This window comes from Lipotes vexillifer, unplaced genomic scaffold (assembly GCF_000442215.2).
Source record: "Lipotes vexillifer unplaced genomic scaffold, Lipotes_vexillifer_v1.1 scaffold977, whole genome shotgun sequence".
In the NCBI taxonomy this organism is placed as follows: domain Eukaryota; kingdom Metazoa; phylum Chordata; class Mammalia; order Artiodactyla; family Lipotidae; genus Lipotes; species Lipotes vexillifer.
The window spans coordinates 2,960,074-2,975,538 of NW_006783088.1; the positions used below are offsets into that span (position 1 = coordinate 2,960,074).

General features: G+C 38.8%; 1 protein-coding gene across 2 annotated transcripts in view; it reads left to right on the forward strand.

The window, feature by feature from the left end:
• CKAP5 (cytoskeleton associated protein 5) overlaps positions 1 to 15,465 on the forward strand; it is a 108,652-nt gene that overhangs the window by 26,065 nt on the left and 67,122 nt on the right. For both annotated transcript variants that reach the window (XM_007455767.1, XM_007455768.1), the window contains exons 2-4: positions 9,998 to 10,091; positions 10,581 to 10,774; positions 13,136 to 13,342. In XM_007455767.1, coding sequence (XP_007455829.1) covers positions 10,035 to 10,091; positions 10,581 to 10,774; positions 13,136 to 13,342 — 458 coding nt within the window. In that variant the 5' untranslated portion in view covers positions 9,998 to 10,034. The remainder of the gene's footprint in view (positions 1 to 9,997; positions 10,092 to 10,580; positions 10,775 to 13,135; positions 13,343 to 15,465) is intronic.

The window sequence follows — 15,465 nt, forward strand, 5'->3', positions numbered from 1 at the left end:
AAAAAAAAAAAAAAAAAAAACTACTGTTGTCCAACAACATTTATATATCATAGTGTTTCCACATCAAAACTGATGGCAAAGTTACATGTCCTCAGGGAATGCCCTAAAGTTTTTGATCATAGAATTTGAAAGGTTGTAGATCAAGAGATTTTAAGCTGGGTTAGAATTCAGGGACTCTGTAAATTTGGAAAAATAATTACATCTTTATATGCACTAATCTTATAACTGAAATTTCTTTTTCGTTTTTTTTTTTTTTTTTGGTCTGCGTTGGGTCTTCGTTGCTGCGTGCGGGCTTTCTCTCTAGTTGCAGAGAGCGGGGGCTTCTCTTCATCGCGGCGTGCGGGCTTCTCATTGCAGTGGCTTGCTTGTTGTGGAGCATGGGCTCTAGGTATGTGAGCTTCAGTAGTCGTGGCACCTGGGCTCAGTAATTGTGGCGCATGGGCTTATTTGCTCCACGGCATGTGGGATCTTCCCAGACCAGGGGTCGAACCCCGTGTCCCCTGCACTGGCAGGTGGATTCTTAACCACTGTGCCACCAGGGAAGTCCTAACTGAAATTTTGACATTTTCTGCAGTTAATAATGTAGGCAATAAACTACAATAATATTATAAGAACCTATGCCTTTGTCACCAATAGAAATCATTTTCATAATCATGTTATGTAGTATATAAAAATATTTTTAGGGCTTCCCTGGTGGCGCAGTGGTTGAGAGTCCGCCTGCCGATACAGGGGACACGGGTTCATGCCCCGGTCCAGGAAGATCCCACATGCCGTGGAGCGGCTGCGCCCGTGACCCATGGCCGCTGAGCCTGCGCGTCCGGAGCCTGTTGCTCGGCAACGGGAGGGGCCACAACAGTGAGAGGCCCGCATACCGCAAAAAAAAATAAAATAAAAAAAAGTCAACTGTAATTTAGAAATGAAATAAATTCAAATTTGGGATGCCAGATAATGATAGTAAATTGCTAACATTTTTTGAGCCCTTGCTAGATGCCAAGTACCTAGTCTAAGAGCTTTACATGTACTGACTCATTTAATCCACACAACAATTCTCTGAGGTACGTATTATTATTCCCACTTTACACACAAGCATGCTGAGGCAGTATATATTTGGCTAAGTAACTTACCCAAGGCCTCAACCTCAAGTTAGTGGTGGTTTTGAATATACAGAATTCTTTTAATTTTTTTTAAGTGTAGATTTGCAGCCAGACATAGAAAGTAATAAAGTTTCCCTCAAGTAGCAAAAACCCAAATTTGATAAGACTGTTACTGGGTTATTGTGGTTTTTTTTCTTTCCCCAGCATACATTAATTGATCATTTTATATGTGTCAGACACTGTACATGGTGGTCTAAGGGGCTCATCTACCTGTCCTGTAGATGCTGGTTTCATCTAAACTCTAACCTGGGGCTCTTCTCACTAGGTACTCTCCCTCAATACTGTCATCCACCCCCTTGGTTTTGTTTTGTTTTGTTTTGTTTTTTGCGGTACGCGGGCCTCTCACTGTTGCGGCCTCTCCCGTTGCGGAGCACAGGCTCCGGATGCGCAGGCTCAGCGGCCATGGCTCACGGGCCCAGCCGCTCCACGGCATGTGGGATCTTCCCGGACCAGGGCACGAACCTGTGTCCCCTACATCGGCAGGTGTACTCTCAACCACTGCGCCACCATGGAAACCCCCACCCCCTTGGTTTTAATTACATTTATCTACTGATGACTCCTAAATTTTTATCTCTCTCTTGAATACCAGGCTTGAATCTCCAGCTACTTCCCACATCTACTGTTGTCTAGTGTACATGTCAAACTCAGCTTGCCCAAAACTTCATCTTCATGCATGTCTTACACTCCTTCTACAGTCACTCAATAAAGACAGTCCTTGACATTCCTTGTAGCTCTAAAATCCATCCCCTTTTCTCCACCTGCATTGCTGCTACTCTAAGTTCCAGGCCATCATCATCCTTCATTTAGATTACAGCCTTATAACTGATTTCCCTCCATTGTTAACTGCCTTCCAAGACATTCTTTACATTGCTTTTATATTTACATTATATAGTCTTTGAAAAATGCAAGTTTGGTAGCATATGAAATTTTCCTGTCTACAGTCCTTCAAAGTCTCCTTCTGCCTTTGGGATAAAGTCTAAATTCCTTAACATTGCTTACAAGACCTTCCAGGGTCTGATTTGGACTACTTTCTAGCCTTTCTCTTTATACCCTTTTACTTTTCTTGTTGCATTTTATACTTTAGCCTTGCTGAACTTTTTTCAATTCCTCAAACCACTATAATAAAAGAAGTTAGAATAGATGTTATGGGAGTTTCTAAACACTTACCTCTATTTCTGTACTTATCTCTGAATGATAAGTTTGTGAAACAGCACAAGTCTTTGGACCACACTTTTAGTAGATTTAAACTACAGTATACCACATGGATGAATTTTACAAATGAAACATTGAATGAAAAAAGCAACTTATGGAAGACTACAACATTTTTCTAAGGCTCACAAACAAGCACAGTTAATTTTGTTTAGGAATATGTGACTGACTACAGCATAGAACCAAGTGAACTTTAGGAAAGTGCTTCTGTGGTAAGAAGGATGGGGTAGGAAAGAAATGCACAGGTGCAATAATAATATTAGTAGTGTCCTAATTTTCAGTTTGGGTGGTAGGTCAATATATCAATTTTATTGTAATGCTTCCTAACACATATATTGTATATATTTTCTTATATATGTAAAAAATTAAATTTTAAAATTAATTTTAAAATTAAAATAATTATGGGGAAAAATTAGTGAAGTGCTTTTTTTCTTAGTATATTGATCCTGGAAAAAGATAAAGACAGAGCAGTAGTCCTCAGTGGCACACGTATACACAAAACACTATCCATTATTTTAGTGGCTGGGAAAGTTTTGTTTTTTGTTTTTAAATAAATTTATTTATTTATTTTTAAATTTTTGGCTGTGTTGGGTCTTTGTTGCTGTGCACAGGCTTTCTCTAGTTGCAGTGAGCAGGGGCTACTCTTCGTTGCGGTGCACAGGCTTCTCATTGTTGTGGCTTCTCTTGTTGCGGAGCACAGGCTCTAGTTGCACAGGCTTCAGTAGTTGTGGCTTGCTGGCTCTAGAGCTCAGGCTCAGTAGTGGTGGCGCATGGGCTTAGTTGCTCTGCGGCATGTGAGATCTTTCCAGGCCAGGGCTCGAACCCATGTCCGTTGCATTGACAGGCAGATTCTTAACCACTGCGCCACCAGGGAAGCCCTGGGAAAGTTTTGGTATGAAGCAAGCCTTTCCTTTGAATGGAAAGCAGCAAAATCATAAACACTAATTTTTTTAAAAAACTGAAGCTATGAAGTAGTAGAAGCCATTTCAGAAAATATAGCACAATGACATCAATATTTTATTTTAATTTTTTTTTAAGAGTTTTAATCACAGTTTCAATTTTGTTACTTGTGATTGGTCTGTTCATATTTTCTGTTTCTTCCTGGTTCAGGAAGGTTATACCTTTCTAAGAATTTGTCCACAAAAAGAGTCATGTACCAAAATGTTCATTGCAGCTCTATTTACAATAGCCCGGAGATAGAAACAACCTAAGTGTCCATCATCGGATGAATGGATAAAGAAGATGTGGCACATATATACAATGGAATATTACTCAGCCATAAAAAGAAACGAAATTGAGCTATTTGTAATGAGGTGGATAGACCTAGAGTCTGTCATACAGAGTGAAGTAAGTCAGAAAGAGAAAGACAAATACCATATGCTAACACATATATATGGAATTTAAGGGGAAAAAATGTCATGAAGAACCTAGGGGTAAGACAGGAATAAAGACACAGACCTACTAGAGAATGGACTTGAGGATATGGGGAGCGGGAAGGGTAAGCTGTGACAAAGCGAGAGAGAGGCATGGACATATATACACTACCAAACGTAAGGTACATAGCTAGTGGGAAGCAGCCGCATAGCACAGGGAGATCAGCTCACGTGCTTTGTGACCGCCTGGAGGGGTGGGATAGGGAGGGTGGGAGGGAGGGAGACGCAAGAGGGAAGAGATATGGGAACATATGTATATGTATAACTGATTCACTTTATTATGAAGCAGAAACTAACACACCATTGTAAAGCAGTTATACTCCAATAAAGATGTAAAAAAAAAAAAAATCAGGAAAGAAAAAAGAATTTGTTCATTTCTTCCAGGTTGTCCATTTTATTGGCATAGAGTTGCTTGTAGTAGTCTCTTAGAATGCTTTGTATTTCTGCGGTGTCTGTTGTAACTTCTCCTTTTTCATTTCTGATTTTATTGATTTGAGTCCTCTCCCTCTTTTTCTTGATGAGCCTGGCTAAAGGTTTATCAATTTTGTTTATCTTTTCAAAGAACCAGCTTTTAATTTTATTGATCTTTGCTATTTTCTTTGTTTTATTTCATTTATTTCTTCTCTTTATGATTTCCTTCCTTCTACTAACTTTGGGTTTTGTTTGTTGTTCTTTCTCTAGTTCATTTAGGTGTAAGCTTAGATTGTTTATTTGAGATTTTTCTTGTTTCTTGAGGTAGGCTTGTATTGCTATAAACTTCCCTCTTAGAACTGCTTTTGCTGCATCCCGTAGGTTTTGGATCTCGTGTTTTCATTGTCATTTGTCTCTAGGTATTTTTTGATTTCCTCTTTGATTTCTTCAGTGATCTCTTGGTTATTTAGTAACGTATTGTTTAGCCTCCATGTGTTTGGGTTTTTTACATTTTTTTCCCTGTAATTGATTTCTAATCTCATAGCATTGTGGTCAGAAAAGATGCTTGATATGATTTCAGTTTTCTTAAATTTACTGAGGCTTGATTTGTGACCCGAGATGTGATCTATCGTGGAGAATGTTCTGTGTGCACTTGAGAAGAAAGTGTAATCTTCTGTTTTTGGATGGAATGTCATATATATATCAATTAAATCTATCTGGTCTTTTGTGTCATTTAAAGCTTGTTTCCTTATTAATATTCTGTCTGGATGATCTGTCCATTGGTGTAAGTGAGGTGTTTAAGTCCCCCACTATGATTGTTACTGTCGATTTCCTCTTTTAGAGCTGTTAGCAGTTGCCTTATGTATTGAGGTGCTCCTATGTTGGGTGCGTATATATTTATAATTGTTGTATCTTCTTGGATTGATCCCTTGATCATTATGTAGTGTCCTTCCTTGTCTCTTGTGACATTCTTTATTTTAAAGTCTTTTATCTGATATGAGTATTGCTACTCCAGCTTTCTTTTGATTTCCATTTGCATGGAATATCTTTTTCCATCCCCTCACTTTCATTCTGTTTGTGTCCCTAGGCCTGAAGTGAGTCTCTTGTAGACAGCATATATATGGGTCTTGTTTTTGTATCTATTCAGCAAGCCTGTGTCTTTTGGTTGGAGCATTTAATCCATTCACGATTAAGGTAATTATTGATATGTATGTTCCTGTTACCATTTTCTTAATTGTTATGGGTTTGGTATTGTAGGTCCTTTTCTTCTCTTGTGTTTCCAACTTAGAGAAGTTCCTTTAGCATTTGTTGTAGAGCTGGTTTGGTGATGCTGAATTCTCTTAGCTTTTGCTTGTCTGTAAAGCTTTTGATTTCTCCATCGAATCTGAATGAGATCCTGGCCGGCTAGAGTAATCTTGGTTGTAGGTTCTTCCCTTTCATCATTTAAAATATATTGTGCCACTCCCTTCTGGCTTGTAGAGTTTCTACTGAGAAATCAGCTGTTAACCTTATGGGAGTTCCCTTGTATGTTATTTGTCGTTTCTCCCTTGTTGCTTTCAGTAATTTTTCTTTGTCTTTAATTTTTGTCAGTTTGCTTACTGTGGGTCTTGGCTTGTTTCTCCTTGGGTTTATCCTGCCTGGGACTCTCTGCGCTTCTTGGACTTGGGTGGCTATTTCCTTTCCCATGTTAGGGAAGTTTTCGACTATAATCTCTTCAAATATTTTCTCAGGTCCTTTCCCTCTCTCTTCTCCTTTTGGAACCCCTGTAATGTGAATGTTGTTGGGTTTAATGTTGTCCCAGAGGTTTCTTAGGCTGTCTTCATTTCTTTTCATTCTTTTTTCTTTCTTCTTTTCCATGGCAGTGAATTTCACCATTCTGTCTTCCAGGTCACTTATCCGTTCTTCTGCCTCAGTTATTCTGCTATTGATTCCTTCTAGTGTAGTTTTCATTTCAGTTATTGTATTGTTCATCTCTGTTTGTTCTTTAATTAGGTCTTTGTTAAACATTTCTTGCATCTTCTTGATCTTTGCCTCCATTCTTTTTCCGAGGTCCTGGATCATCTTCACTATCATTATTCTGAATTCTTTTTCTGGAAGGTTGCTTATCTCCACTTCATTTAGTTGTTTTTCTGGGGTTTTATCTTGTTCCTTCATCTGGTACAAAGTTCTCTTTTTATTTTGTCTGTCTTTCTGTGAATGTGGTTTTCCTTCCACAGGCTGCAGAATTGTAGTTCTTCTTGCTTCTGCTGTCTGCCCTCTGGTGGATGAGGCTATCTAAGAGGCTTGTGCAAGCTTCCTGATGGGAGGGACTGGTGGTGGATTGAGTTGGGTGTTGCTCTGGTGGGCAGAGCTCAATAAAACTTTAATCCGCTTGTCTGCTGATGCATGGGGCTGGGTTCCCTCCCTGTTGGTTGTTTGGACTGAGGTGACCCAGCTCTGGAGCCTACCCAGCTCTTTGGTGGGGCTAATGGCAGATCTGGGAGAGCTCACGCCAAAGAGTACCTCCCAGAACTTCTGCTGCCGGTGTCCTTGTCCCCACGGTGAGCCACAGCCACCCCCAGCCTCTGCAGGAGACCCTCCAACCCTAACAGGTACGTCTGGTTCAGTCTCCAGTGGGGTCACTGCTCCTTCCCCTGGGTCCTGATGCACACATTACTTTGTGTGTGCCCTCCAAGAGTGGAGTCTCTGTTTCCCCCAGTCCTGTTGAAGTCCTGCAGTCAAATCCTGCTAGCCTTCAAAGTCTGATTCTCTAGGAATTCCTCCTTCCATTGCTGGACCCCCAGTTTGGGAAGCCTGACGTGGGGCTCAGAACCTTCACTCCAGTGGGTGGACTTCTGTGGTATAAGTGTTCTGCAGTTTGTGAGTCACCCACCCAGCACTTGTGGGATTTGATTTTATTGTGATTGCGCCCCTCCTACCATCTCATTGCAGTGTCTCCTTTGTCTTTGGATGTGGGGTATCTTTTTTGGTGAGTTCCAGTGTCTTCCTGTCGATGGCTGTTCAGCAGTTAGTTGTGATGCCGGTGCTCTTGCAAGAGGGAGTGAGAGCACGTCCTTCTACTCCACCCTCTTGAACCAGTCTCTCACTTTGCTGTATACCTGGTTTCAGGACTTAATGAAGCTCAGGTTCTTGATGTCCCATCACAGAAAGAATTCAGTGAGAGACAAAGTGATAGCTAAGAAGTGGATTTATTTAGAGAGAAACACACTCCACAGACAGAGTGTGGGCCATCTCAGAAGGCGAGAGCGGCCTTGGGAGAAACATGCCACAGACAGAGTGTGGGCCACCTCAGAAGTTGAGAAGGGCTGACATCAGTATTTTATATGAGGCAGTTAGGTTAGATAACCTTTTTCTTCATGTTTCGAAAAGCAACCAACAAGAAAAAAAGAAAGTATTGCAGAGAATTCACAGAATACCAACAATCAAATATTATTGTTCACATTCTCTTGGCTGGAAAATGTTTTTAAAACTTACATTGACTGTTTCTCTTTGAAAATCAGATAGGAAAGGTTGCTTTTGCAGCTCAAACTTGTGCCAAGAAAGTAACATTAGAGGTTTTTAACCCAGGTTGCATACTACAGTCACCTAGGAACTTAAAAAAAAAATTTTTTTTATTGAGGTGAAATTCATATAACATAAAATTAACCATTTTAAAGTGAACAATTCAATGGCATTTTGTACATTCACAATGTTGTCCAACCACCATCTCTGTCTAGTTCCAAAACAGTAACATTTCCATCACATCACAGTAAGACTCCTTACCCATTAAGCAATTTCTCCCCACTCCCACTCTCTCCCCCTCTCTCCTTAACCCCTGGCAACCACCAGTCTCCATCTGTCTCTGTGGATTGATCTATTCTGGATATTTCCTATGAATGGAATCATATAATATAGAACCTTTTGTGTTTGGCTTCCTTCACTTAGCATCATGTTTGTGAAATTCATCCATGTTGTAGCATGTATCAGTAAGTACTTCATTCCCATTTATAGCTGAGTAATAGTCCATTGTATGGACTGTATGTTTCACAGTTTGTTTATTCATCCATGGATAGACATTTGGGCTGATTTTTGGCCATTGTGAATAGTGCTGCTATCAATATGCATGTACATGTACTTGATGGAGTACTTGCTTTCAGTGCTTTCAGTTCTTTTAGTTGCCGTATAATATTACACTCAGTGAATATACCACTATTTATTCATTCTCTTTTTGATGAACTTGTAAAAAGTGTTTCCAACTTTTGACTTTTCTATGAACAACATTGCTATGAATACTCTCGTACAGGTCTTCTGGTGCAGTTGGCATCGATTTCTAGGGTATATACCTAGGAATGAAGTTGCTGGATAGTAGAGTATGTGCATTTTCAATTTAAATAATGCCATACTGTTTTCCAAACTGTTAGACTATTTTATCTCTCGCTATTGCTGTATTAGAGTTCCTGTAGATTTGCTATTAAGGTTTGACTCCTGCTCTAAAACACACTGCTGTTGTTTCACAGACTCTTGGGGATTTTGAAGAGAAGTCTTAATGAAAGTTCCATTTACTCTAATAAACTTTTACAATTCAGTCTCTAGTAACTTTCCCTGGGATATTTCCTACATTTTAATGGGAGGCAACAAGTTGTAAAGAAGAGGCATAGACTTGGAATCTTAGTGTGATCTCACGGCCTGTTAGCTTTGTTGTTTTTGGCAAGTTACTGAATCTTTGTGAGCCTAGTGTGTAAAGTGGGGAAAATGTCTTTCTTTCGTGTAGTTGTTGTTAGTATAATGAATCAATATGTTTAAAAAGTAGTTTACACAGTGCCTGACTCATAGCAGATACTATCAAGGCATATATTCATCAGACAAATATTTATTGAAGACATATTTTATGTCACACCAGGACTGGGGATGGAAAGATTAAGCAAGATCCCTTTTATGTTATTTATAATATTGGAAAACTTGAAACAATTTAAATGTCCAGTGTTAGGCTTGGTAATTATGGTACATTCATAAAATGGAGTATAGTGCAGCCTTTAAACATCATGTTCTCAAATATGAGGAAATGTTTGTGACGATGTAAGAAAAAAATTACAAGAGGATTAGCCCTTTTTCATATAATTTATACACTGCATGTGCATTGAAAAAAATCTGGAAGGGTTCAAGTGGATACACTTCAGTGTTCATTGTGGTTACTAATTGATAGTGAAATTGTATTTTAATGCTTTCCTTCCTTATATATTTTCTATACTTTCCAGATTTTCTACAGCTAACATAGATTACATTTTTTTAAAAAATAAATTTATTTATTTTTGGCTACGTTGGGTCTTTGTTGCTGTGCATGGGCTTTCTCTAGTTGCAGAGAGCGGGGGCTACTCTTTGTTGCAGTGTGCGGGCTTCTCATTGCGGTGGCTTCTCTTGTGGCGGAGCACAGGCTCTAGGCACACAGGCTTCAGTAGGTGTGGCTCATGGGCTCTAGAGCGCAGGCTCAGTAGTTGTGGCGCACGGGCTTAGTTGCTCCGCAGCATGTGGGATCTTCCTGGACCAGGGCTTGAACCTCTGTCCCCTCCATTGGCAGGCAGATTCTTAACCACTGCGCCACCAGGGAATCCCTCATTTAGAATTTTTATTAACTTTTTTCGTTTACTTTTTCAATGTTCTATTAATGGAATTAAATGGGCATTTGACCAAAGAATGAGATTTTTTACTTTTGTTGGTTTACACATGCTAAAATAATAGTCTCAGAAAAATCTTTTTGTCTTAAGAGACAGCTTGGTTGCTAGAGTTAATAGATACCGATTTTTGTCTGACCAGGAATTACTCTTAATTCTAAGAAGAAACTGGAAGCACAATGGGAGATGACAGTGAGTGGGTGAAACTGCCAGTTGATCAGAAATGTGAACACAAGGTAAGACTTTTCTGGAACTCAAATTTCAGTGTCATTGGCTTGTTTTGTCAGCAGTTATACTGTATAGTGTAGTATAAAGCTGCCTGATGATTACACAATACAACTGGAGAAACAGCCTACTTTGGAGATTGGGCAGTTTCCGCAGGAAAATTTCTCATGTTTGAATTGTTACATCTTTAATGTCATGTTACAAAGAAGTAATGACTAATACTTGGATACAAAGTGGGATACATTTATAGTGGCCTGTTTATGAATTCTAGAAGACCTTGACAGAATATCATAAATATTAAACACTTATAAGAAAAAGTTTATTAGCTAATCTTTAAAAAAAAAAAAAGCTATCTGGATTTCTTAAACTCTGTTTTTGTTTCTAGTCTGGGGTCCTTTGTTCAAATTACCTAGTATAAGGTAGTCATTCCACCCCCCAACCCCAATGGTAGATAATAATGTCATTAAATTTTGTTTTGTTTCAAAATACTTTTCTTTTAGCTGTGGAAAGCAAGGTTAAGTGGGTATGAAGAGGCCCTGAAGATCTTCCAGAAAATAAAGGATGAAAAGAGCCCAGAATGGTCCAAATTTTTAGGATTGATCAAAAAATTTGTGACTGATTCCAATGCAGTGGTTCAGTTGAAAGGATTAGAAGCTGCACTTGTTTATGTTGAAAATGCCCATGTAGCAGGAAAGTAAGTAGTTTCTTTCCAACTATTCTGGTAAAAACCCCTGTCTCGTGCTACATGGATTAATCTATGTACATTTATGGATCACTGTGCTTAGTTATTAGCACTTTTAGAGGATATTCATTTCTTAACTTTCATAGCTCCTTGACAGTTGTTTTTCATTTCAGTCTTTATCTGCTCTCAGAAGTCTAAATGGTACAAGAGATCTTTAGAGAGGAGCAAATTAGAAATCAAATCTTGAGTTTTTACCTTAAGGTTTGATGAGCAAGTGCTTTTCCTTTTGAGACTTTTGTGTGAGAATTACTCCAAGAGGGAAACTCTTTTGTAACTTTTAGAAGAAACTGAGGTGGTTAGCAAAGACGTCAAAATTTCACTGAAAACATTTGGGCATTACTTAAATCTTTTTCTACAGTGGTTCCAGGTTAGGTGATCTTAGAATCACATCTTTCTCCCTATGGTCATTAGGCATTTTTATCTCTTAGGAGAGGTAATGCGAACTAAATAACCTCTGTAACTCCCAGCTTATTGGATGACAGAGGTTTCCAGTCACCCCAGTCTCCCATACCTGATAAACCTGACTTTTCTAATACTAGTCTTTATGTCATTGAAAGGAGCCCTCCATACAAAAAACAAAAAAACAATGGGGACCCTTGACCTAATTGCACAAGAAATGTATATATACATCCCTAGGTATCTGCATGGGACTTGGTTCCAGGACAAAAGTCCCCACCCCTACGCCCTAGGATAGCAAAATCTACAGAAGCTCAAGTCCCTCACGTAAAATGGCCTAGTATTTGCATATAACCTACATACACTCTCCTGTATACTGTAACTCATTTCTAGGTTACTCTCAATACCTAACACAATGTAAATGCTGTGTAAATAATTGTAACTACAATATAAATAATGTGTAAATAGTTGTTGGCTGCATGGCAAATTCAAGTTTTGCTTTTTGGAACTTTCTGGAATTTTTTTTCCCCAATTTTTTTTTTTTTTTTTGCGTTATGCGGGCCTCTCACTGTTGTGGCCTCTCCCATTGTGGAGCACAGGCTCCAGACGTGCAGGCTCAGTGGCCATGACTCATGGGCCTAGCCGCTCCACGGCATGTGGGATCTTCCCGGACCGGGGCACGAACCCGTGTCCCCTGCATCGGCAGGCGGACTCTCAACCACTGCACCACCAGGGAAGCCTTTCCCAAATATTTTTGATACAAGTTTGGTTAAATCTGCAGATGAGGAACCCATGGATAAGGAACCCACCAATATGGAGGGCAGACTGTACTTGACTCACCTCAAAAATTATACCAAGAAAGACAGTCATTAATTTGACAGTTTTGTTAACCAGCATCAATGAGTTTCCCTTGCCATCAGTGAGACATTGCTTTTTTATTTTCATTTTTCTTCTGATACTAGAAACTTTTTTGACAAATGCTGCATGTAATTCCAACCCACTCAGTTTCTCTCCTTTCCAGTAGTACAGGTTTTATTTAATTTAGAAGAAACTCAAAGCAATAAAGCTACTGTAAAGTCTTGCCAAGGAGTCAGGAACAGCCTTTTGTTATTAAAGGTACATATCCATTCCCTCTGTGAAGAAATTCTCTTGTCCTAAAAAGTGTTTAAAATGACTTAAAATGACTTTCAAAAATTTTCCAAAGAAGTAAGAACTCTGTAATCTTATTTTTATAAAATGTTTCTGTATCTGTCTATCTCTGCATATAGAAAAGTCTAGAAGGATGGATACCATAAAGTTGAAAGTAGTTTTCTCTGGGTAGTGAGATTTCAAGGGATTTTTGCTTTCTTGTTTAAATTTCCTATATGTGTAAATAGAAACTATGGTTCTGTGTCATTGTCTGTTGTGACATGTCTTAACCTCTTATGGTTTGCATAAGTTTTTTTTTTTCATGTTCTTGTCATAATTTTTTTAAACTTTTTATTTTATACTGGAGTATAGCCGATTAACAATGTTGTGGTAGTTTCAGGTGCACAGCGGAGGGACTCAGCCATTGATATACATATATCCATTCTCCCCCAAACTCACCTCCCATCTAGGCTGCCATATAACATTGAGCAGAGTTCCCTGTGCTATACAGTAGGTCCTTGTTGGTTATTTAAATACAGCAGTGTGTACATGTCGACCCCAACCTCCCTGGCTATCCCTTCCCCGCGGTAACCCTAAGTTCATTCTCTAAGTGTGTGAATTTGTTTCTGTTTTACTTGAACATAAAGTTTTTAGAGTCTCATTTACTTTATTTCTCAGCATTTTTTAAAGAGTATTTGTTTCCCCCACTTTCCATGACCTTTTCCAGCTCTTTCTACTAAAGTGTGTTTTTATGTGTATGGTTGTTGTTGTTTATAATCTGTATTACAGAACCACAGGGGAAGTTGTATCAGGTGTTGTGAGTAAAGTGTTCAACCAACCCAAGGCCAAAGCCAAGGAGCTAGGCATTGAGATTTGTCTAATGTACATAGAGATTGAGAAAGGAGAGGCTGTGCAAGAAGAGCTCCTGAAAGGCCTGGACAATAAGAACCCCAAGATCATAGTGGCCTGTATAGAGACACTGAGGAAAGCCTTAAGGTAAAACCTTTTCTTTTTGCTTTAGTTCTGTTAACTAGAATATCTCAATTGAGTTTGGGTTCCTGGTTTAAACAGAAATGAAAGCTGTTGGGCTTGACTTGGCAGACCATACCAACCAGAAAAGTGACCTGGAAAAGCTAAAGCCATTCCTCAAGTGTGACACTTTGTATTCAGTAATTTTAGCCTTTAAGTGTGTTGCATAGTTATTTTATCTAAATCTCTTTCTTTTTTTTTTTTAAATAAATTTATTTATTTATTTATTTTTGGCTGTGTTGGGTCTTTGTTGCTGCGTGCGGGCTTTCTCTAGTTGCGGCACGTGGGGGCTACTCTTCATTGTGGTGTGTGGACTTCTCATTTTGGTGGCTTCTCTTGCTGCAGAGCACGGGCTCTAGGTGCGTGGGCTTCAGTAGTTGTGGCACATAGACTCAGTAGTTGTGGCTCATGGGCTCTAGAGCGCAGGCTCGGTAGTTGTGGTACACGGGCTTAGTTGCTCCGCGGCACGTGGGATCTTCCCGGACCAGGGATCGAACCCATGTCCGCTGCACTGGCAGGTGGATTCTTAACCACTGTGCCACCAGGGAAGTCCCTAAATCTCTTTCTAATGAAGATGAGCGGGGGATATTTCTGACCTTTTCTCAGATTATGAATTAACTTTTTCATGGAAAATCACTCCTCAGGGTAAGGATCTCTGTTTCTCTTGTTATCCTCAGGCATAAATTTATGTACCTTGAAACATTGGCTGAAGTAAACCTTTGTTTAGGTGCTTTTTAAAATAAAATAGAAGCAAATGCTATATGCCTTTAAACAGAAGCATAGCAACAGAAATAGAAAATAACTTTTACTCTTACGTAATAAGTTATTTTCAACCCTAGAATTAAGTGTTGTTTGGCAATGAAGTTTTTCATGAATGGGATCTCTTTCAGGAACAAGTGGCTGTAATTTTCTATGGAAATCCGAATTAGACAAAACACTGGTTTGTTCTGATTTGGCAGTCCTTCTAATCTGATATCCTGTCCCCAATACTTCCACATGAGATACTTTAGAAAGCAGCTCTAGTGAAATCCTGAATGTGTGACCTGTGGGTGTGAAGATCATCCCAGCTCACCTCTCTTGTGATTTTGTATATGACCTACTTCTTGGAGAATATGCTTCCTTTGGTGTTTATCTTACATGAAAGTATCAAAATTCTTAAATTTTGTTAAACTGTCTTCAATTTATGTCAGTAAACTTTGTCTTTCGCTTGGTTCATAATGTTCTTATATAAAATTTGACTTTCACTTAGATTCTTTTGTGATAAAATTTTCTTCATCCCTAGCCTATTCTAGTGTAGTAGGCATGTATTTTTATGAGTAGTAAATAGTGTGTTCATTCTGTCGTCTTAGAAATTTAGAATTTAGTGAATTGACTGCATTGTCACATCGGTGCTTGTCTTAATAGATCTGTTCTGTCCTTAGTAATGGGTTTCTTAATAAAAATATATATTATACTGTATTCTACCTTAAAATTAGAAGTTTCTAATCTGGAGTTCTGTAAACTCTGGCTATTTCATTTTTAAGCTGACTGGGAGAATAAGGGTAGAAAAAGGACAAGTTAGGTATATTGTCTTTTATGTCTTCCTTATAGATGTTGTTGTTTAGTCCCATCCCTGTATGGTTCTTTATTTATCCTAAGGCATCTATATCTAAGAATCTATAGTACAACTACTAGATAGCTCTCTGGGACCTTCAGGAACTGTTCAGTCCTTGGTTCCAGAGCTTCCTCAAGCTATCTATGTTAGTGGTAGCTTCAGGAGACCAAAAATGTTCTGTGGCCCCTAAAACAAGCTTTTAGAACTTTTAACCCCCTATAGTAATATGTATAATATCAAGATTAGATTTTGTATTGTTAAGGTATCTATTTTCCATTTGGACCTGCTTCATCTGTTTTTTTTTTAAAATATCTTCCAGAACTAGGCCAGGATAGTGAAACAAATAAACAAAAATCAGATGAAACAGTAGTAATGTAAAGGAAGATTAAGAGATCCCAAATGTTAGGTTCTTCAGACACTGTGATGAGTATTCCTAAATAGAATGGATTATCGTCGCTATAAGTTATTTTTCCTTTAGTCTTAAAGGTCTGCTGAA